At 38.8% G+C, this 25346-nt stretch overlaps 1 protein-coding gene across 1 annotated transcript in view; it reads right to left on the bottom strand.

Annotated features, from left to right (window-relative positions):
- LOC126278441 (GPN-loop GTPase 1) overlaps positions 1–25346 on the bottom strand; it is a 38516-nt gene that overhangs the window by 2823 nt on the left and 10347 nt on the right. Inside the window, exons 2-4 of the mRNA XM_049978559.1 lie at positions 21797–22161; positions 21480–21709; positions 1837–2078 (exon numbers count right to left, since the gene is read on the bottom strand). Coding sequence (XP_049834516.1) covers positions 1837–2078; positions 21480–21709; positions 21797–22161 — 837 coding nt within the window. The remainder of the gene's footprint in view (positions 1–1836; positions 2079–21479; positions 21710–21796; positions 22162–25346) is intronic.

Genomic DNA, 25346 nt, shown 5'->3' with positions numbered 1-25346 from the left:
AACTGGCTCGTCACAACACGCCAGTCACTACTCTTGATGAACTGTGGTATCGTGTTGAAGCTGTATGGGCAGCTGTACCAGTACTCGCCATCCAAGCACTATTTGACTCAATGCCCAGGCGTATCAAGGCCGTAATTACGACCAGAGGTGATTGTTCTGGGTATTGATTTCTCACGATCTATGCACCCAAATTGCGTGAAAATGTTATTACATGTCAGTTCTAGTATAATGTATTTGACAAATAAATACCCGTTTATCATCTTCATTTCTTCTTGGTGTAGCAATTTTAATGGCCAGTAGTGTAGTTAAACCTAGTGTCTTGGCTAGTAAGAAACTAATTGATTGGGTGTTGGTGGCAGTGCATCACTAATAAAAGTGTGAAATAGCTGCTCCTTAATTTTTTTACTGAAAATCACAACCTATTTTGGCCTTACAAGAGGGCATTACATGTGATATGAGTCACATGCTATTTCAGATGAACACTACCAAATGATTTTCAATAAAATGAGATAGAGTTGTAGGCTATTCTCAATGTTATTCAATCTGTGCACTGGGCAAGTTGTAAGGGAAAACAAGAAGAAATTCTGAAAAGGAATTAAAATTCAGGGGGAGAATATAAAAAAACTCTGAAGATTGCTGATGATACTGTAATTTTCTTAGAGAAAACAAATGATTTGGAAGAGCAGGTGAGTGGAACGATAGTGTCTTGAAAAGAGGTTATAAGATGAACGTTACCTAGAGTAAAACAAGGATAATGGAATATAGTTGAATGAAATCAAGTGATGTTGAAGGCAACGAGACACTAAAAGTAGTAGATGAGTTTTGCTGTTTGGGCAGCAAAATCTCTGATGATGCTCAAAGTAAAGTGAATTTAAAATGTAGACTGGCTATAGAATGAAAAGCATTTATGGCTATGAAAAGTTTGTTAATACTGAGTATAAATTTAGCCATGGCAAATTCAGGATGGACTGTAACAATATAATGGAAAGGATAGTTGCTACTCACCATATAGCGGAGATGCTGCGCTGCAGAAAGGCATGCCAAAAAGACTGTCTGATAGTTAGCTTTCGCCCAACTAGGCCTTTGTCAAAAGTAGACAACATACACAAGTGCACATATTCATGCCAAAACAACTCACACACACATAACCACAGTCTCTGGCAGCTAGAGCCAGATGAATATAAATTTAATTACTAGGAAGTTTTTTCTTAAGGTATTTGTAAGGAGTGTAGCGTTGTGCATAACTGAAACATGGACAGCTAGCAGTTACTACAAGAGGAAAATAGAACCTTTTGAAATGTCATGCTACAGAAAAATACTGAAGGTCAAATGGGTAGACTGAGTAACTAATGAGGAGGTACTGAATCAAATTGGGGGAGGGGGGGGGGGGTGAATTATGGCACAATTTGACTAAAAGAAAGGAGGTAATTTGGTAATGAGTGAGTTGTGGAGAGTAAAAATAATAGAGGAAGATCAAGAGAGAAATACAGTAAGCAGGTTCAAATGGAAGTGGGTTGCCACAGCTGTTCAGAGATGAAGACGTGTAGACATGAAAGAGTAGTGTGGAAACATGGATTAAGACTGAAGACCACAAAATACCATTTATTACATTAAGAGTGGATATTTTTGGTAACTTTAAACTTTTGTTATGGAACTCACTAACAACTTTAACACTAACTAACAACTTTAAATTGGGAAATTACCCACTACTAAGAGTAACAGCAAGAGAGTTTCGCATTAGCAGCAGCAACAAGAGTAGTAGTAGTAGTAGTAGTAGTAGCAGTGGTAGTAACAGTAGTAAGAATTGGAGCAACAACAGTTTAATATTGACAATACCTTCGTCATTCTTCTGTACTATATCTTCCTCGCCTTCTTCATCTTCACTGCTCTCATTTGCTGGATGTTTCAGGTAAATTTCAGATAGTTCCCTTCCGGCACTAATCTGGGTTATTAGTGGAACAGGTTCTCCCTTTCCCTGCTCACTGTCCTTTGCTAAGGTTTCTAACTTCTCTTCTTGTTGCTTTCTTTGTTCTTCTTGTTTCTCTTTCTTCAGTTTTTCCCATTCAACACGATAATCTCTGAAATAAGAGGAAAAAAACTTCACTTTTTTGACATATCTGCATCATAATAACAAAGCTCAGCTACAATAAAATACAAAAAGAAAAACAATTTATTGTTCTAGTACTGGGACATGACAGGAGCAAAAAAACGGTTTTCAAATTCAAACATGGTTTCATTTAGTAAATGTGAGGAAATGACTGAAGGGAATAAAATTAATTGAGGATTACTGCTGATTTCCTACTTGACCCATTCTGTTTCACCTTAATTGACCAAGGGTATTACAATTAGGTGACTCTTCTAACTGATTTTTGACTAGACACATTTTTTTAGTTACGGAAGAATTAACTGAAAAACGCCATGATCCTTTGTAACACTCAGGGGTCTAGAGAAATGTAAAGGAAAGATAGATTGCTACTTACTGTAAAGATGACACATTAAGTTGCAGACAGGTATGACTAAAAGACACTTACACATAAGCTTTCGGCAAAGCACTTGTTAGGAAAAGAAAACACACACACATTTACACAAGCAAGCACACCTCATGCACACAACTGTCATCTCCGATAACTTGGGCCAGAATGCAGCTGTCATGTAGAATGAGAGTAGCTGTCTGGAGGGGTCGGGGAAGGGGAATGGTAAGGGATAGCACTGTACTGGGGAAGGGGGGGGGGGGGGGGTAGAAAAGCCCTGTCTGGTTGGGTAGAGGGTGTGGGGACAGACTGTTACTATATGTTGATGCTCGGATAATTTCAGAAGTGCAGAATGTGTTGTCAGGGTAACCACTGGTGATGGAGAGGAAGATATAGATGAATTGGGTAGTGAATCAGCCATGGAACAAGCATGTTATGTTCAACTGCATGTAGAACCACAGGGTGGTCAACTTTGCTCTCAGCCATAATTTGTCTTTGGCCATTCATCCTGCTGGACAGTTGGATAAAAAGCTGTGCAGTGATTGGAGCAGAGCTGGTACATTGCAGGGCCGCTTTCACAGGTGGCTCAGCCTATGATGGCGTAGGATAACCTTGTGCAGAACTGGAATAGGAAATGCTGGCTGGGTGGGTCGGACAGGTCTTGCAAATAGGTCTTCCACAGGCCTATGATCCTTATGGCCAGGAGTTGGGATTGTGAGTGACATAGCAATGGACTAAGATGATGTGAAGGTTGGTTGGGCGACAGAACACCACTTTAGTAGGGGTGGGACAGATCTTGGTTAGCATGTCCCTCACCTCAAGGCATGATGATAGGTAGTCAATGCCCTAGGGAAGGATATGGTTCAGTGGTTCAGTTATTCCAGTGCATGGTGGTATCGGGTGACAAAATGGGCTCTTCATTGTGGCTGGTTCTTGGGTGGTGGTGGGAGGATTGGGGGTATGAGGAGAAATGGGGTGAGAGATCTGTTTATGGACTACGTCTGGGGAATAGTGCCTGTCTGTGATGGCCTTGGTGAGGATCTTCAGCATACTGTGTAAGGGAGTTCCCGTCACTGCAGATACGCGCTGTCCTTGATTGATCAGACAGTATGGGAGGGATTTTTTGGTGTGGAAGGGATGATAGCTGTCGAAATGCAGATACTGTTGGTGATTGGTGGGTTTAATGCACACAGAGGAGTGGATGGAGCCATCAGAGAGGAGGAGGTCAATGTCCAGGAAGGTGGCACACTGAGTTGAGGAGGATCAGGTGTAGCAGCTGGGAGGGAAGGTGTTGAAATTGAGACAGAATGAAGATAGGGTGTTTTGTCACTGAGTTGAGATTGTGGGGATATCATCAATAACTCTGATACAGACTAGAAGTTTGGCATTTTGGGAGACTATGAAGGTCTCCTCTAGACGGCCCATAACCAGATTGGCATACATGGGTGCCATGCAAGTGCCCATGGCCATGCTGCAGATTTGTTTGTATACTTTCCCTTCAGAGGAAAAGTAGTTGTGAGTTACGATACAGATAGTAAGTGGTATGAGGCATGACATGGTGGGTTTTAAGTCGGAAGGGCGTTGGAAAAGGTAAGACCATGCACATGAGGAATACTGATGTACACAGAGGTAGTATCAACAGTGATAAGTAGGGACCCAGGAGGTAAAGGGATTGGGATGGTGGAGAGTCAGTGAAATAAGTGGTTGGTATTTCGATATGTGAGATTATATTACGGGCAAATGGTTCGAGGTATGGGTCAGTGAGGGCTGAAATTCTTTCAGTGATGGCACAATAACCAGCCGCAATGGGGTGTCCAGGATCTTTGGGTTTGTTGTTTTTGGGGAGCATGTAGAAGTTGGGTTTGCAGGGTGTCATGTGGGGTGAAGAAGGAAAAAGATTAAGGGGAGAGGTTCTGGAAAGGACCTAAAGGCTTAGGTAGGGATACGATTTTATGTTGGACTTTAAGGAATGGGATCACTCTGGCAGAGTTTGTAGATGGAGGAGTCAAATAATTGCCAGGTAGTCACTGTGATTCATAACAACAATAGTAGAACCTTAGTCTGCAGGTAGGACGATTAGGTCAGGATTTGTTTTGAGGTTGCATATGGCTGTCCTTTTTTCTGCTGATAGGTTGGTGTTTTGAGGAAGGGACCTCGGGAGGGATGGTGAGGCTAGGTTGGAGGTAAGGAATTCCTGGCAGGTGACCCCTAGCCACTGGTCACCTTCCACTACACGAAAAATACCAACCACTCCCTTCACCGACTCTCCACAATCCCCACCTATTTACCTCCTGGATACCAACTTGTCATTGTTGATGCTACCTCCCTGTACACCACTATGCCTTATGCCAATGGTCTTACCACTGTTGAACACTACATTTCCCAACGTTGTTCAGTCTTCAAACTCACCATCTCATTCCTCATACATCTTAGCAACTTCATCGTAATTCCTTTGAAGGCATGATATACAAATAAAACTGTGGCACAGCCATTTGCACAAGCATGGCACCCTCCTATGCCAGCCACGTTATGCACCATTTGGAGGAGATCTTAATTGCATCCCAAAACACCAAAATCCTGGTCTTGTTCCAATTCATTCATGATCTGGACTTAGTGCCAAAACACTCTACCTTCATAGCTTTTCAACTTCTACATATTCTCTCCCATCCGCTTCACCTGGTTCTCCTCAACCTAACATGCCACCTTCCTGGATGTTGTCCTTCTCCTCCTCTCTGATGGCTCCATGTACACCTTCGTCCACATTAAACCCACAAACAATCAACAGTATCTGCATTTCAACAATTGTAATGCCTTCCATGCCAAAAAATCCCTCACATACAGCCTGGTCACACAGGGATGGCATATCTGCCATGATAGGAATTCCTTTATCCAGTATGCCGAGGTCTCACCAACATATTCACAGACAGGCACTATTCCCCAGACTTAGTCTACACACACATCTCTCATGCCATTTCCCCTCACATCCCCAATTCTTGCACCATCCTCTGGAACCAGCCACAAAGGAGGCCCCTTCATCACCCAGTACCACCCCTCACTGGAACAAATGAACCACATCCCTTTCCAGGGCTTTGATTACTTTTCATTATGCCCTGAGATGAGGGACATCCTACCCAAAATCCTTCCTGCCCCTATTAAGGTGGTTTTTTGTCACCCACCCATCCTCCACAACATCCTTGTCCATCCATATACTACTATCATGCGCATAGATCATATTCCTGTGGAAGACCTGCCAAAATCACCTACCTAGAACTTCTCATTCCACTCCTGTTACAGGATTATCATAACCCATCAGAGGCCAGGCCACTGTGAAAGTAACCATGCAATACACTTGCTCACTGCTGTCATTGCACAGGTTTTTATAGTGGTGTGACTACTAACCACCTATCTTATAGGATGAATGGCTGCCACCAAATTGTGGTCAAGAGCAAAGTAGACCACTCTGTGTCACAACATGCAGCTGAACATAACATGCTTGATTTCAGTGAGCTGGCCAAGCAGTTCTAGGCGCTACAGTCTTGAACCGCGCGACCGCTACGGTCGCAGGTTCGAATCCTGCCTCGGCCATGGATGTGTGTGATGTCCTTAGGTTAGTTAGGTTTAAGTAGTTCTAAGTTCTAGGGGACTGATGATAGAAGTTAAGTCCCACAGTGCTCAGAGCCATTTGAATCATTTTTTTTTTTTATTTCAATGGCTGTTTCTTTACATGGATCCTACGCTACACCACCAGCGTTTCTGAACTGTGGAGATGGCAGCTACCCTTGAGTTCCCTTAAAATACATTCAAGACTTCTGATATTATCCTGGCTTCACCTTTAGTAAAAGTCTCTCCCCATACCCTCCACCCAACAGTTTCCATCCCCTCCATCGTTTCACCTCCTCCCTATTCTTATCTCCCACCCTCTCTGTGTGCCGCTCTCTTCCAATGCACTCGCCCATCTTTCCCTGTGCCTCTACTCTTTTGCTCCATCCCTCCACCCTCCATGTCCCATAGCCTCCCATCCCAGTGCCTGCTGGCAGTCTAGACCTGCACCCTCCACCAGATAGTGCTCCTGCTCCTCCCCCCCCCCCCCCAAACACCCATACAGTGCTATCCCTTACCATTTCCCTTCCCCACCCCCTCCAGACTGCTGCTTCCATTCTAAATGACAGCTGCATTCTGGCCTGAGCTGCCTAAAATGATGGTCATGTGTATGTCAGGCATGCTTGCCTGTGTGAAAGACTGTTTGTTTTCTTTTTCAGATGAAAGCAGCGCCGAAAAGCTTACGTGTCAGTGTCTTTTAGCTGTGCGTGTTCGCAATTTAATGTGCCATATTTATAGGAAGGAACAATCTATTTTTCTCTTACATTATACACATTCAGAGGAGGTATAAAAGTGTAAGGGAAGGAGATACAAAACTAAGATTTGCAGGTGACATAACCCTTTGGACTTAAACTAAGGAGACTTTGAAGAACTGCAGAATGTAATGGTTAGCATACTTTTCAAAGAATACAGATTGGAGATAAATGAAGCTAAGACAAAGCTTGACATTAGAAGCATTAGTGCAAGGATAAAGATCTCTGTGGCTGGAATGTTATCACCGATTTTTTTTTTTGTTATCTTGCTACACAAAATGCACTAATATACATTTGATAGCACAAGTACCAGCATAAAATCAATACTAGAGTCACAGTACGGTATAGTACTGATGTGAATGAAAGGCAACAGGCCATTTTTCCATTTTATTTTGTGGATATGCAGAAGAGGAATTATTATTTGAAATGTTGTGCAAAAAATGGTCAAGACCTATTCTAAGACAACATGTAAGTGTTCCTACAAATAAAATATTCTATTATTAGCTACTGATACACTACATATGACCTTAACAGCAAATTTATGATGGTCACTGTCAGTGAAATGTCAACCTCTAAGCATTCTATGTAAATGGACAGATGTTCCACTTTGTTTTAAGTTGCAAAAGCATTTTTCTTCTTCTTCTTTGGCATAAGAGATTTACTATATGAAAAACATCCTTCTATTCTGATGTTGTGCAGTTAATTTTTCACAGTAGATGTGAGTCACACTGTGAATTGGAAAAGATGGTAGGAAATATGAAAAAATGGGTGTCAAAATTTTCTGTTGGCTCATCCACATGGGATGCCTCTGACTTCTGCACAAAAAAGGAGTGATCGTAATAATCTAATGTTAATAAATTAATTCCATCAAAGGCTAGCAAATGAATGAAAATCATCAAACTATGTAGGCTTTCATGGCCGATATTGTCTTCACTTAAAACTTCCGGGCTGACAGACTATGGTCAATATATAAAACTCTCCAGTGACATTTCATCTCTGGCTGCAGGGGAAATCCTTCAAGGTAAAGCTACAAACTGCAAAGAGAACTCTAGGAAACGCTGATTATATACGGAGTGCAGAGGGCATCATTGCCCATCATGGGGTGTCAGCTATGAGACTGTCTCTGTAATGCCAACATTCTCGATTGAAAGTAATTGATTGTCATGCTTCTGCTGCAATGCTGACATCCAGATTTTATCCAGTTCAACGTGTTCCTCTTTCCTGTTAAAATTATTATCGTGTTTATTGAGCTCGATAGCCTCTCTGTACATGCGCGCATAATAATGTAAGGTATTAGATATAATGCTTGTCTCACTGAATTTTATTTCATGATTACCTACCTGGTAAACATTTTCTGCTCCTGCTGATTTATCCACGTGACCCAGACGGGAATTCCTTTTATGTTCAACAAGATGGGTGTTAACACATCTCTTTGTGGTACCGATACAAACCTGTCCACAACTACAAGGAATTTTATATACCCCCAGTGTATCTAAAGGATTTCGTGCTTCTTTTTCTGATATTAAATATATTTTATTTTCCTGCTGGGTCTGAAAATGGTTTCCACCCCATATTTGCTTAATACTTTCCTAATGTGATCTGTGACCTCACTAATGAATGGAAGAAAAACCTTGCCGTTAGCAGCTGTTGCTCGTCGTTGCTCCTGATTCTCTGCCTAGAGCAAAGTGCTTGATCTGCCTAGTTGCAAGTGCTTGATCTATCTGTTTACTAGAATAGCCATTCTTCATGAAAGGTGACCATAGATGTTCAATCTCATCTTTTTAATGAACTGGGTCACAAATCTTGTATGCCCTGTCTACCAAGATTTTTATTACACCTCTTTTCTGTCTAAGGTGGTGGTTTGAATCTTTATGCAGATAACGATCAGTATGTGTGGCCTTTCTAAACATATTACGGCCCAACATTCCATCTCACTGGCAGAATCAGCAATAAGTTTTTTGATCTCCACTTGTTTATTGGTAATGCTATTCAGTGTGATGATTGGACTAAGATTGACGGTCTAACATTGAAAACTATGGAACTTGATGCAGAAATATCAGTAAATAGACAGAAGAAGAAGTTTGTTAACTTACACGAGAACATTTCAGGGGATTCAGTTGCGGACAATTCTCTAACTGTTATCAACTTTTCTGATAAAGATTTGTCAGAAGTTGAAATTTCTGTACTAGCCAAAGGATGCAATTTTGCTGAGATTTCCCAAAACATACCCACTGAGCATATTGTAACAAGTACTGAGGCAGTAGTCCGCTGATGTAATTGAGATGGAAACAGCTAGGATTCTACGTACATGTAAGCCACCTAACAGTAATTTGTCACAGGCAGAAAGGAAGGTGCCGAGGGATATCAACGCAGATTAAAACATTATTGTTCTTACTGCAGATAAGAATAAAGCCACCACCATATTGAAGAGTGAGGACTATCATGGAAAGATCAATGATATTTTGGTTCCTTTCAATTACAAAAAAACTTCAAAAGGAACTGACTATGAAGATTTTAAAAATGACCATTCCAGGTGAAAGCATCTTCTTTCTACTCCGATGTTAGGAAGCTGCTTTGTAAAACAGAAGTGTACCCACTTAGACTCTATGGATTACCTAACATGCATAAACGTGAGGTTCCTTTGAGGCCAACTCTCAGTGCTATAGGCAGTCTCACCCACGGAGACACCTTGCCTCAATGCTGCAATCATGTGTTAGTGGAACTGACAGTCATATTAAAATTCAGCTCATTTCACTGACAAGTTAAAGGAAACGAGCATGGGCCCAGATGATATCCTCGTTAGTTTTGATATTGTGTTGCTATTTACCATGATTCTGGTAAAAGAAGCTATCTCATGCATAGCACATATTTTTCCTACTGACATTGTGACATTATTCCGACACTGCCTCACCACAACCTACTTTCAATAAATAGTAATTTTTATGAACAGATTGATGGGGTGGCTATGGGCAGTCCTCTTAGTCCTGCTGTGGCTAACTTGTTTATGGAGACTTTTGAACAACGGGCATTGCAGACTGCCAGTAAGAGACCAACGAGATGGTATCGCTGTGTCGATGACACTTTTTGAGTATGGACACATGCTGCACAGGTATTGGATGCCCTGACACAGCATTAATCAGAGAATCCAATTTACTATGGAGACGGAGAGTAATGGGCAACTGAATTTTCTGGTTATGTCTGTGATTAAATGACAGGACAGAATGTTGGGCCATAAGGTATATAGAAAGGCCACACATACTGATCATTATCTGCGTGCAGATTCAAACCACCACCTTATACAAAAAAGAGGTGTAATAAAAACCTTTGTGAACCTGTCTATTAAAATGATAAGATTGAACGTCTACGGTTGACTTTTGTGAAGAATGGCTATTCTAGTAAGGAGATACATCGAGCACCTACACTCTAGGCAGAGAATCAGGAGCAATGACGAACAGCAGCTGCCTAATGGCAAGGTTTTTCTTCCGTTCATTGGTAAGGTCTCAGATTGCATTAAGAAAGTATTAAGCAAATATGGGATGAAAACTGTTTTCAGACCCACCAGGAAAATAAAAGAATATTTAATGTCGGAAAAAGATGCATGACATCCTTCGGCTATTTATTATATATTAAATTCCTTGTCGTTGTGGACAGGTTTGTATCGGTACCACAAAGAGAAGTGTTAACACCCATCTTGTTGAACATAAGAGGAATTCCCACCTGCGTCACAAGGATAAATCGGCGGTATCGTAACATGTTTACCAGGAAGGTAATCATGAAATAAAATTCAGAGAGACAAGTGTTATATCTGCAACCTCGCATTATTATGTGCACATGTATAGAGAAACTATTGAGATTACCGAACACCACAATAATTTTAACAGGAAAGAGGAACACGTTAAACTGGATAAAATCTGGACGTCAGCATTGCACCGGAAGCGTTACAATCAATTAATTTCAACTGAGAATGTTGACATTACAAAGACAGTCTCATAGCTGATGCCACATGATGGATAGTGGTGCCCTCTCCAGTGCGTATATAACCAGTGCTTCCTCGAGTTCTCTTTGCAGTTCGCAGCTTTACCTTGGAGGATGACTCCCGCAACTGGAGACGAAACATCAGTGGAGAGTTTTAATACATCAACCATAGCCTATCAGCCCAGAAGTTTTAAGTGAGGATCATCAAAGATTTTTTATTTAGCTCGCACAACATCAGAAGCAGCAAAAACTCTGCTGTATTTTAAAGATTATATTACCCACTTATGGCAAGGGAAGGATTCATCTGTTAAGCAGCTGATTTCCATATGCTTTACCACACTGCTGGGGGGCACTCAATAGTAATGCTAGTAAAAGGGTGCAGGTCACTAGATATCAGATTTAGCACAAATAAATAATCACACCTCATATAATTTTGTATCATCGTTTAGACAGTTTCTTCCTGAACTTAGTCTCAACAATGTGTCACGTTCACAAACCTTCTGCACTTTTGCATACTGAATAGAAGACATTTTGGCACATCTACATTTCTTTACATTTCTTTTGACTAATAGTTGAGAGCATTAATTATACACATGGAAAAAAAAAGTGAGCCAGGGGATTTGAACCCATGATGTCCTGGTCGGCAAGTAATCACTGTGCCAACTCACCAGCTGTATGAAGTAAAGTGCTCAAACATGATTACAGCGGACTTAGATTTTTTCAAAAACCAACCCTAATGATCTAAACCTTGTATGGATGCATTTAGAGGGACTAAACTGCTTCACTTCCTTGTAGGATCGCCTTAACCATAGGACAAATGTAATCTGGAGTAATTTACCAAACTATACATTGTCCTTGCGTGTGGTAAAACTATTCTGCTACAGTGACTGACAAAGTAAAGAAGTGAATTGCATTTATCATTTCACTATTCATTCCACAATACCAATGACGGTACATGTTTGAAGTTCAGGTACCTGAACCACCTTGATTTGAGTCCAGTCACTTTCTTCACAAGCCATACCTCATCGTCAATAAGCTATCTGTGACCACATCATTGCTCTTGTGGATGAAGGTGTCAGAGGCTAACATTGATGATTCCAACACAAGTAACCACCTTCCCATCCTTCTTGCGACCAGTGCTACCCAACCTCCAGATGAGATGCTCACATGGCACAGTATGGAGTATCAAGGCACACTATGCAACAATGGATAAAATGACATAGTGATACTGGAGAAACAAGTACTTGTCTGGAAACAGGACATTGGTATGTAACAACTCCAGTCCAATAGAATGAACTTGTAACACATCATGGAAAAATTCTTATATATACACGGTGCAGCTAAAACATAATATTGCATTTCGCCAATAAGATGACATAGTTTGGTGTCAGTTTTGGGAGATTGGATGACAAAGTGAGTGTGTGGCTGTCAAGGCAATGCTCATGATGATAATCAACTCTACCAGTTAGTGCTTGCCGAGGAAAATCCATTATGACTTGCAGAATGTAACATATTCCCATGAAAAAGTATTTTCCATAGTGCATGATGATCTAGTAAGAGTATACTAGAGACGAAAAATGATTTCTAAATACTCGCTTTAAACTCACAAGCGGGCCCTATGTCCTGTGATGTCATATCCGAATTCGTCGTCTCTGTAAGATCAGCCTCCACCACTGCCCAATTACACCCATAAACTCATCACTTGAGTATTGTCTTGGGTATAAGTGGACACTACCAGTGCAGAACGGAGAGTAAGTACTTGAGTTTGCAAGTATAACTGAGGACTTGCAGCACCGTCACTACATTAGCAACTGTTGGGCAGTGAATATTATTCTGTTTATAGATGCATTTATACAGAAGTATATATAACCAACATTATTATTATTATTATTATTATTACTATTATTAATAACAATAATAATAATAATAATAATAATATAAGTAGTAGTAGTAGTGGTAGTAGTAGCAGTATTAGTATTATTAGGTGCAACTGAACACAATCAGATCATAAAAAGCTACCACGTTTTAATCCTTGGGAGTTTTCTGTAGATCTCATTTTTTTTCTCCATGGACACTTTTTCTTTCTTCAGTGCAGGTTTGGTGCTGACTTCATTCTCTGACAATGCTACCCCTTTGCTAATTTTTGTCTTTATGAGTTTAAGCTGAAAATGTCTGATGGGCTTATATCAGCCTTTTCTAAATCCTTTCTGATCTAATGGCTCCAAGGTATGGTTTTGAATTGTTATATACATCACTGTGGTTGATAGGAACACTGCTACATATAGTAATCACCATAATCTGTCATCAAGGTTGAAACAAAAACATATAACTCCATAACTGCAGCCTAAGTCTATTTAATTTATTTTTATATATGTACAGAACTTTTTCAAAAAATGCTGTAAATTTATTTTACTATTTCTAGATCTACATAGATACTTCACAAGCCACTGTATGGTGCAAGGTAGAGGGTACCCTGTACCACTACTATTCAATTCATTTCCTGTTCCACTCGCAAATAGAACGAGGGAAATACGTCTTTCTACATGCCTCCATATGAGTCTTAATTTTCCGTTTCTGATCTTTGTGGTCCTTATGTGCAATGTATGTTGGTAGCAGCAGAACTGTTCAGCAGTCAGATTTAAATGCTGGTTCTCTAAATTTTCTCAACAGTGTTTCTCGAAAAGAACGTCACCTTCTCTCCAGGGATTTCCATTTGAGTTGTTCAAACCTACTGGTAACAAATTTAGCAGCCTGCCTCTAAATTACTTTGATGTTTTCCTTCAATCCGATCTGGTACGGATCTCAAACACTCCAGGAGTAGGCCCTACTCAAGAATAGGTCACACCAGCATCCTATATGTGATCTCCTTTACAGGTGAACCACTCTTTCCTACAATTCTCCCAATAAACCAAAGCTGATCATTCGCCTACTCTTCGACAGTTCTCATATAGGCCTGCTCATTCCATCTCATTCAATCTCTGTTCAGAGTACATCTACAAATACACAGTTTTGAGTCTGTGATGACAATACAAAGAAAATAGGACATGACGACTAAGTTTATTCTTTACATGGTGATTAACTATTAAAATACATTTACAGTAGTCCTCAAAAATATTTCAGAAGTGAATGATAAGCTACACAACTCACTAGCAGCTCATAGATGGCTAAAAGAATACAAAACAGTGCACTTTTAGGCCACAGGGACATAACAATGACACCACTCTGCACCCTATTTCCTTTGATGGACCACATACATTTTTCATGGTAGATGTAAAATAAACAAGAATACAACCACTTTACTTGCACCGGATGAACTTTGTATGTTTTTCATCAAACATTTCCCAGACATCACTCTTCCTGTAACTGTGCACATTTGCTCTTGTATACACTGCATCACTTAGCTTTACTAAGAGGGAACTAGTTGATGAGTAGGAAGTGATATCATGGAACACAGAACATTAATACAGTATTAAGGTAACAATGGAACCTCGATTTCTAAGGTATGCAACTCTCAACATTAGACTCGTACTTGGAGGAGGAAATTAACATTTAATGTCCCGTCGACAACAAAGTGATTATAAATGGAGCACAAGCTCAGATAAAGAAAGGACGGAGAAGGAAAGTGGCCAAGTCCTTTTCGGAGGAACCATCCTGGCATTTGCCTTAAGTGATTTAGGGAAATAATGGAAAACCTAAATTAGAATAGCTAAACACGTCCCCCTGAATTCAAGTCCAGTCTGCTAATGACTGTGCTCCCTTGCCTGGTAGACTCGTACTTGTTCTGTGTTTGATCTCTAGTATACAGACTGCATGGTGTCTGGTTTGACCCCAAATATATTCACAAGCCATACTGCAGTGGGTACATGGAGGTGGCAGTCTGAAAATGGATGTGTTTCCACAGACTTGGGACACCAACAGTATAGATGGCTGACTTCATGTTGCCCACTATAATCATATTATGGATAATGTTATCCCATCAGTATGTCAACTATATAATTATGGATTAATCGGTTTCCAGAAGGATCAGTTACCAATACACATTTCAGTTATGGAGCAAGAATAACTTGGAAGAACACAATGACATTTTGTTTTCGAATGGCTTCCTTCTGCACCAGAGTCCAGTTCCAGCAAAACTGTATGGGCAGAGAGAAAAGGGACCATGCGACAAAACTGGAAGGGCCATGTTCCAAGTAACGCCATGACCTTCAAATGTTGTTCTAGCTGCCTGTGGGAAAATGATACAAAAAGACACACATCATAGACCCCCTTCCTCACACAATACATGATCACTAAAGTGGACAGCCTTTGGATGGAATAGTCAGTGGTAAAGAATACACATGCTGGTTCCTTTTTAGGGTCAAAAAATCATATTCAGAACCACAAACTGTTTATTCCATCAATTTTGTTTCTCTTATTGATTAAAAATAATAATAATGGTGCTAAAGGTGGGATTTGATCCATATCGTGCCACTATACAGTTGCTTAACAGCCTGCTGACTATGCCACTGAACTATGAATTCACTATTTAATTGCTGTGATGTTCAGGTATTTGACTCCATGACATCAAGTGCTTTATCCATGTCTGAAATCCTAGAAATTATGCAGAGATTTTTGTGTGTATTTTTGTGTTGGGATTTCTGGCATTGCCAGTTTACAATCAAACTGCCATGTTCCATTCTAACTTAGACCACTGGCTTTGCTACAGGTCAGTCTGTCAGCACAACTAGCTTTTTTTTCCAATTATCATACAAATATGAAAATCAGTAACCAACTTAAAAAATTCATAATAACTGAGATGAATAAATGTTATTGTGGCATTATACAGGTAAAAAACAAATGTAATCAATTTGTGTCATCTGACAAAAGAAATCATTTATATTCAGCCATTCTCACTGGTTACTGTATGCTATCTCCCAATTGGCTGGCCTCATAAGTGGACTTTAGCTAATTATCATGGATTCCCCATTCAGAATTTGCAACGCTTGTAGAAAAGTGTTTGTTTCCGATGTGCAAAGTTTTGTAAAAATATTGTCAAATCAAGTATAAATCAAACAAGTTGCTCAAAATCAGCACCAGAAATGAATGGAACAGTGTATCCAATGTAAAGTTGGTAATAATATTTGTGAACATGTTTCACAAAGTTGAATCTGAAAAATTAATAAATAAAACACACCAAGAGGTACCACATTAAAATGTATTTTATTACTAGATGTTTCTAGAAATTACTCCAAAGAAGTAACAAACCACAGGTGCCCATCTTGGTATTATGACACCTCTGTTCCACATTGGCTGAATGAAGCTAAAACCCCAGGGGAATACTTTTGTGTTTTCTAGCTCCATAAGGTTATTTTAAATAAAAGCCCTTGTTTACTGTTGATGTTTGATTTTGGTAATACATACAGAGAAATTCTTATTTTTCATAGCAAATTTTGGGAGTGTTCCAATACAAAGAACAAATTTTGTAATAGAAAGAAAATATTTGTAATTGTGAACAATATTTTATAAGAAATATTAACAAATATCGTGTACTTCTAATTATTTATGTGTGGATTGTTTGTGCACACAAAACATGCAATACTCTAGCAAATAGCAATAACAACCCACTGTGTAGAAATGAGTGACATTTTCACTGTTTAAATGACTGCCGCTGACAACAGAGTACAGTTTCCATTGTTACTGGCTGGCCAGTTCCACATAAATCAAAAACAAGCTTGTTTTTCTGATGTTAATCAGTCTGTAACTGCCAACAAAACAAGTTAAAAGAAATTTGTAAGAGATATGACTGAGAAACCAAGAAAACATGTTGACATTAAAACAAAAATCAGATGTAACTGAGATTTGAAAAGGGGGAAACTACTGCAAAACAAAGTGCTGATTGTGGTGCTGGAATGCAGCAGAAAATACAGGATTTTGTCCATAACTGTGATTCTATTTCTGGACCATCTGTTTGACAATGCTTGAAGATATCTACATTTGATGAATTAGAGGCTGCTCTTTTGCAATGGTTTATCCAAAAATGAGAAGAGGGTATCACTGTTTCAGGTGCAATGTGTGTTGGAAATGCTAATTTTTTTCATGGAGCTCTACGGCTAGAGAGAGAATTTACCACATCATATGGATGGCTAACCAGAATCAAACAATGTCACGGGATTAACAAACTTACTGTGCAAGGAGAGCAACTTAGTTAAAATGATGCAGCAGCTGATTCCTTCCGGGAAGAGTTCCACAAATTTGTGGAAGAAGAGAATTTCACACCAGACCAAATTTATAATGCAGACGAAAGTTATCTGTACTGGAAATGTCTTACCATCTGGAATCCTTGCTTTTGAGAGTAAAGTACATGCTTCCGGGTATAAGCTGTCCAAAGAATGCGTTACAATCCTGTGCCACACTAACACTTCTGGGAACCACAAAGTGAAACTACCAGGGATTGGAAAATCAAGAAAATCCTGAGCGTTCCAGGATACCAAAGCTAAGGATCTCCCTGTGCATTATTACAATCAAAAGGACTGTGCATTATTTCAATCAAAAAGGAGCACCGATGCACTGTGAATTTTTAAAAAACTGGTTCCACACACATTTTGTACCACAAGTTTGGCAATTTCTAGAAGAGAAAGGATTGTCATAAATGGCTATTCTCTTGTATGATAATGCCCCTTCACATCCCAACATGAGGCTTGTTGTATCTGATGATGGTCTCATCAGAATTCTGTTTTTACCTCGAAAAACGTCACTGCCATTATACAGCCAATGGACCAAAGCATAACTGCATCAGTAAAACAGTTCTACCAAGCTGGTCTACTGAGAATGCTACATGATGAGGATGATTTGGTGGCATTCTGGAAGAAGAAGATAATTGTAGATGCCTGGCAGGAAGTTAAATCACATACATCAATTTGAACATGTAGGAAAATTCTTCCAGATGTGGAAGCAAGTGATTTTTTCAACATATCCCTGATGAATAAATAAAAACTGAGCAAATAATGAAACTGGAAATGGGGTCAAACTGTTTTGAAGATGTCAATGAAGAAACCCTGAATGAGTTGCTGAAAATTGACACATGTGAACCCAGCTTCTATTATATGAGTGTCACCGAAATTGTGACCGCTCCTTCACAACAAAAAAAGAAGAGAACAGTGAATGTGGAAATGGGGATAAAGGCGTGGCATTGTCGTCATTGTACTGCATTGCAGTGTATTGATATTCTTCTAGATTATATGGACCAGAGGGGGTTTCAGCAGTACAATGACATTATTCTGCAAGAAAAATTTGCAATGCATGGGGAAAATGCCAACTCATCTCCGAAGCAGACCAACATCACAACTGTTGTAAGAAGTAAACAGTCCTGCAGTACCTACGACCAGAAGTTGGATAAACTTTAGAACAAAGAATACAAATTTGAAAATATCTCAATTATTCATGCATCTTCTCTCCCAAATTATCCTGAATAATTATCACTATACTGTATTACAGTGCTGAGGATGAGGTGTCAAAGAAAGTGATCTGTAATTTCTATATGCTTAAACACCAGAAATTTATAATTAAAATGCATGAGAGTGTTACCCATACAACAAAAGTACATGCCACTCTGCATATCACCATTTGCTGAAAAGCTCATTTCAGTAGCTTGAACAGTTTATGAAATAAAAGGAATGTTATGTCTTATGCAACTCATTCTGTATACGAACGATGGTATATTTGTAACAGAATAGCAGATCTGTATTGTCCGAAAAGAAATGATGGAGAAATAAATACGATGGGTAAGAGGATTGTGGTGCTGCTGTTACAACTATTTAATTAGTGACTGCTTGGAATTACATGCCACTCTCCATGGGAATATGGGCTATCAAGCTGAGACTAGAGGTCACTCTTTAGCAATAGACTTTACAAAGGTCTCAATAGTTTACAATCAACTGCTTCAAAGGACAAACACAATTAATAAAGTATCTATTGTCTTGATACTGCAGGTTTCTCTTTGTAGAAATAAACACAACTGGACACAAAAATAGACCCTGATCACGTTTATCACCCCCCCCCCCCCCCCACCACCAAAAAAAGAAAAAAATTATATAAATATATATAATTAATATTACGTTTGTGTCTGCAGCCCTGTTACACTTTAACTTCCCAGTGCAACTGAACCATAAAATGCCTCTACTGCTACTAGAGGAACCAAATAAAATTGGAACACCCCACTGAGTACTAAGTGGTAGTTTGCTTTAGGCACCAGCAGAAATGTTGCAGCTCTGCCAGGTCAACCTAAATGAGTTGCTCCTCAATAGTTTATATTTCAATGGTTTTACGTTTTATTAAAAAATGTAATTGTTGACTTGGAGTTAATGACAGAAAAGATGCCTCTGTAACTGATCTGCAAGTCCCTGAAGCAAATGACACAATTCACACCACAACATAATACTCACAAAACTCTTAGCTTTTGGAACCATGAATTACTTCTTCAGGTGACAAAACACAATATATCTGAGAATTTTGCAGATGAATGGCTGACCATTTGGGAAGAATTGAAGTTTAAGATCACATCAGCGAGAAGATTATTACTGATAGAAGCTGAGCTCAGATAGGGCAAGGATGATGTAGGAAATCAATCTTTTCTATTTTTTATTTATTTTACATTGGTCATCTGAATGTTTTGATGTGGTCTGCCATGGATTCCTATCCCGTGCTAACCCCTGTATCTCCGAGCAGTAATCTGACCTAACGTCCTCAATTACTTGTTGAAGAAAACCCTACAAAATTTAAATGTGGGTGACAGAATGAGGATTTGAAGCACACTTCTCCTTGATGTGAAATTAGTGCTACAACAGAAACTCAGAACCCATATTAACATGAACCTACCTCAGATGGAGCTTAAAATTAATTACTATTACAAAAAATATGATGTAGTGTACACAGTGAAAAAGAAGTAAGTCACACAGGTATTTTATCATGAAATAAAATGTAAGATGACACAAATAATGTTGTGCTTGCAGCCAAAAGCAGAGAAAACCTACAGAAACAAACTGAAAATTGTTATGATTGACTCCAACCATATGGCCAATATACAAACACCCTCAAAACCAAATACTTGGAAACTATGCAAGCACCTGATTCCATTAAATTAAGCAACAGCACACTACAAACAGTAAACAAAATTCTGTAACCTGAGATCTGCATTCAAAACAACAAAAACATAAATGGTGCACCAGCCAGAGTCAATATAGTAGGAATGCAAAGGTCCAAAGTCACAGGAGTTCTATGTGATTGGAAAATTCTACTCCAACTTAAAGCCTAATTATATCGAATATTGGTAAAACCTGTCATTGTATATGGCAGTGTCTGCTAAACCAAAAATTGCTGCACAATCCCTCCAGGTGGTGAAAATGTGGATGCTGTCAGATAACAGGAGCAACTTTGACTAACTGTATAATAAGCAGCCGTATCAGACAGCAGGTCAGTGTTACGTTAGTTAATGAGAAAATGTGCGAGGTGGAACAGGCATGTACAGACAGCAACTCTGTGCCAGTGATTAAGGCTGCATAGTAGCATAATGTGGACGAACAAAAATGGTGGAGACACCCCAACACCAAGAAGATGCATTTAATCAAACCAGAACAAATAGTTGTAGCAAGACAGCTCTACTGTCCATGAAACACCTGGTAAATATACAATGAAGTAAAAATGTGTCAAGTAATTTTCTCTCAGTCTGACATATTTTGTTACTCTTATCTAGCCAAGATAAGAGAGAACGGAGTAAAAGCATTTTGCACCTTATGGTAACAACTCAAATCAAAACATTGAGAGCTTAAATTTGGTCCTAAGAATGTACCACTTCCTCTAGCATACATGTGATAAACAATTACATAACTGAAATCAAAGGAATTGTGAAACAGAACAACATACTGTTTTTTGAAAGGAATAACCAGACAGGACTAGCCTCTACTAAGTCATGCCATAGTCCACAAGTGGTTTGCAAAGTATAAACACAGATGGAATACACTGAAATCTTTCACTGTTGATAAATCACACAGCTGAAATATGGGAATACTGAACATGAACAAATCACTGATAGTGAAGACAAAATGGTAATATTCTTTAGAGCGATGAGAATATTTTAATGTACATATTTTCCAGCAGAATACAGATTTTATTTGAAAAATTAAGCAACAAATGAGAGTTATGGTATTCTTTTTATTTTTATTCTGATTTCTCTTCAGTCCATGACTCACTTTCATACAATGCTGCTTTTGAGGTGACATTTCAATTCTTGTACATAAGTATTTCAACTGATGACTTAGGGTGCCATGAAATAATCGATAACAAAATTAACCCACATCTTAACAATGAATAAGTAAAGACAATCATCCTTGCACATAGGACACTTTGGCTAGTACATATTGTACTGCACTCTATACATGCACACGAACAAGAAAATCATAACGCATCTTATGAGACAAAGTCTGCATACATCCCTTTCTACTACGCTCTGAAAAAAAGCTAAGTTTGGACTGTGTTACAATGTCCAAATTCTTGTTTATGTGCCTTTCAACATCTCAGCAGCTCCTCTGAATATTGAGTACTTTTTGTAACTCATTTCACTTTTCGCACTTCCAAAAATTCCCCATTTTCCTATTAATTACATATTATGAATTAAGTGTGATAAATAAAAAGAAAACTTTTGACTCACTGTTCAAATTCTTCAGCTGCCTTTTCTACCAAATGAAAAAATTCATCCATACCAGCACCACTAACAGCTGACACTCCAACACTCTTCAGTGTGCTGTAGAATTCATCTAAAGCTAAAGACATCGACCTTGTTAAATTTGATATATATGTTGTTTCAGATTCCAGAGCTTCCTGGAAAACCTCAAAGTCTTTCATCCATTCCACAGCATAACTGTGCTCCACAATGTCAACCTTGAAAGCATCAGATGTAGTTATATAAAATATGTTACTAACTAACAAGACAATGAATAACTTTGCAATTAGAAAAATAAATCTTACCTTGTTCATTGCAACAATGAAAGGTAGTTTCGTTTTGTACAGTATAGAACATGCATACAGCATATTAGACATAAAAGTGACAGGATTAACACTTCGAACTGTGTCCATCACATAAACAACAACAGTAGGAAACGATGAAGCCAAAGCTTCAGTGACTATGTTTCCTGATGCTGACCATGTAAATACTTCAATCTGACCAGGAGTGTCAAGTATTGCCAAATCATACTGTGATCCTGCTTTTTCAAGCAGCGACACAACTTGGCTAAATTTTGTAGCAAACAGGTTCAGTGATGTTACTATGCCACCATTGGGGCCAAGGCCGTATTGCTTCATGACCTCCTTGTAGTTCACTGTATCTCTTATATCTGTAAGAACAAAGAAACCATGGTAAAATATGTACAATGAAACATATATTTTCATTTTAAGCATATTCGGTTATTTTTACAAGTAAGGATTAACTCCAGTAGATGATAATTTCATAAGTAAAATAATATGCAGAATACATATAGCTGATAATTTTGGGATACAAAATCACAACTGCAGCTACAGTTAACTGTCACCAAGTTTAGCTTTTTACTGCAGGTGGCACCGTCATATGATCCCAGAATCAAACTGCAAGTCTTCTCAAAACTTATTAGGACTTTTACTGTCTTCTACAAAATACCACACAGTTTTCTCGTATGTAACTAACTTGCCCTACGTTTTGTGTCAAACAAATGTTCCTGTTCATAATTTCAGTGTAAACAATCAGCCTGCATTAGATATACTTAGCCTCTAAAGTGTTAATAAAAAAAATTGGTAGCTATATCGACAGGCACAAAAAATGTAATTTCTTAAAAACTTTCTATTTTAAATTCCAAACACTTTTAATGACACTGGTCTACTACTATTTTATAATAAAATATTGTGGTTCAGTCCCATCTACAAGTTTAACAATGAAAACAGATGATTATAAACAATTAAGCCACAGATGCAGAAGTAACATGAGTGGCTTCACATCTGAAGCAAATTTTGATGAAGCTCATGATGGTAATGTACCTCTGTTTCAGTTTTCTACACATCACAGACCTCTCTTCACATCTTCAAAACCATGTATCATCCCCTCTTCTTGTACCAATAACAGCATCCATTCTTTCTGGCAAGCTCTAGATTAATTTTTCAGTGTTCTCTAGAGAAATCATCTAGCTGTCGGGAAGACCTCCTACAAGGTCTCTTAATAGTGCTGGCGGCTCCATCTCCCCAGCTGCTGCCATGCATGCTCAACAGTATCCAGATTAAGGCAACAAGCAGGCCAAGTCATAGCATGAATCTCTCCTTCTTACAAGAACTCTTGCACAATTCTCCCAACATGAGGCTGTTTACTGTCATGCATTAGTGTGAAAATATCACCAACAAATGGAGTTAGAGGCACAACATGCTTCTAAAGGATTTTCCCCACATACTGACGTGCTCTAAGGCTCCCATGCTCCATGAAGACCAAATCTGTCCTTGCAGTCATACTAACTCCTGCCCACACCATTAGAGAACCATCCTGAAAAGGTGCACTGGATGCAGAAATGCAAGAGAATGCCTTTCCTCATGCCTCCTCCAGACCCTCTTTCTATTGTCAGCTGATTGCAAGCCAAATTGCAACTCATCAGTGAACAATACTCGCTCTTACTGTTCTGCTCTCCAGCATTGATATTCCCTTGCAAAATGTAGTTGAGCTGTGTGATGTTCTCTGCTGAGTTCTGGGCTTGTAGAATGTCTTCTAGATTGAAGATCTGCTTACTACAGTCTTCTTCGAACGGTTCTTTCACTAACACTCACCCCTCGAACTTGGTGGAGCCAATATCATGCCCCAACAAGGTGGTGCGATAGTTGTGGATAACTTGAAGTTGAAAGAAGTAGTCATCTCTTGCTGATGTGGTCCTTCTAAAGTCTGAACTTGGACTCCTTGCATAGCCTCCAGTTTCCCTGTACCTTGGAAATCGTGGAAGGTGTAGTTCTTAACACTTCCACAATATACTGCATGCCTTTACAGGACATTACTCCAGGAAGCTGATTGCCACAATCACATAAAAATCCTATCAAAATGTATTATTGAACGGGAAAAACTACAAGGTACACCAATAAAAGCTACAAGAGTGGGAAAACATTATTGCCTCACATTCAGTGATGTGTTTTCGCGTTGCAGGAGTAGTACAGCATGCTTTATAAAGAAATGTGAAAAATCTTATGTCATGCCCCAAGCATGACTTACAAACTAACTAAATTATGCTATTTATCTTCTATTTGTGGTATTATTTCATTTCTGTAATCATGATACCTTCATAAAGCACTTAACTGATCCCTCTACAACTGCCTAAATATCAACTATTTACAGTGAAAAGACTGATGGTATCATGATGGAGAATTGGCCCAAATTATTCTTATGAAGCAGGCAAGGGGGAGCAGGGGGGTGCGGGGGTTGTCTGAAATAATCTGCAATTTGTTTGGGAAGTATTAAGCAACATCCAAATCACTAAACAGAAAGAATGAGCAGGAAAATGTTACATTTTAATTTTGAGCAGATGGTGCTTCATAGCTCTTTATAAAAACTGCTGATATAATACTTTATTTATATGACCAGTTTCAATCATCTGCTCATCATCAGGTTCTTAAAAGTATTCACAGCATCATGTTATGTGAAACATAAAATTGTTATCATCAAATAATAACAATATAATGCCATCACATTGTAATATAAGTTACATTGTCAATCTATTTAACATGAATGTGTACATTCCATAGCACAGTGTTTACACACTGGATGTAGTTTGTACTACGATATGATGACGGTGTATTGTTCATGGCTTTGTCACTTCATGATTTTATATTTCATGTAACATGATGCTGTGAATGCTTTTATGAACCTGATGATAGTCAGATGACTCAAAACTGGTTGTATAAACAAACTATCAGCAGCTAAAAGCAGTTACATGACATTTTTTCATTTTAATTCTGAACACTGACAGTGTGTAAAGTTACAGATGTTGGAGGTCCAATTTTTCAGACTCTCTCTAAGCTTTTTTCCCTTTTTTCCTTTTCTTTGAATTTTGTACCATTTTCATGACCTGCACACTGAAGACAATAGCCCCATTCCCCGGGAGAGCCAACATTTTAGCACTGCACAGTGGTTGCTCAAGCACATACTGAGTTCACACCTACAGATGGCGGGTGGCAGTTCCCAGTCACTTGGAAACCAGAGATCTGTCAAACCTGTATCCAGCAACAATGTCAATTGCTATTTGGCATCACTGCAAATCTTTATATGGTTTACTGATGTTGCAATGTGACATTTACCGTAATATGGTCCTTTTCATTTTTATTAAACAACTTGGTTACAATCATGTTTGGCTTGTACATTAATTTGTTTTTCTTGTTTTCTTTATCTCAATGCTGTTCTTTTTGTGGAAACACTTCTGGCAGCAAAATGGAATGTCATTTGCTTACATAATACTTGTTCACTACCTTTTACATTTGTTCTGGAAATTGACATTCCACTGTTACATTTTGTTTTATTTATCTT

Source organism: Schistocerca gregaria, chromosome 1 (assembly GCF_023897955.1).
Source record: "Schistocerca gregaria isolate iqSchGreg1 chromosome 1, iqSchGreg1.2, whole genome shotgun sequence".
NCBI lineage: Eukaryota > Metazoa > Arthropoda > Insecta > Orthoptera > Acrididae > Schistocerca > Schistocerca gregaria.
This window is presented reverse-complemented; position numbering and strand designations above follow the sequence as displayed.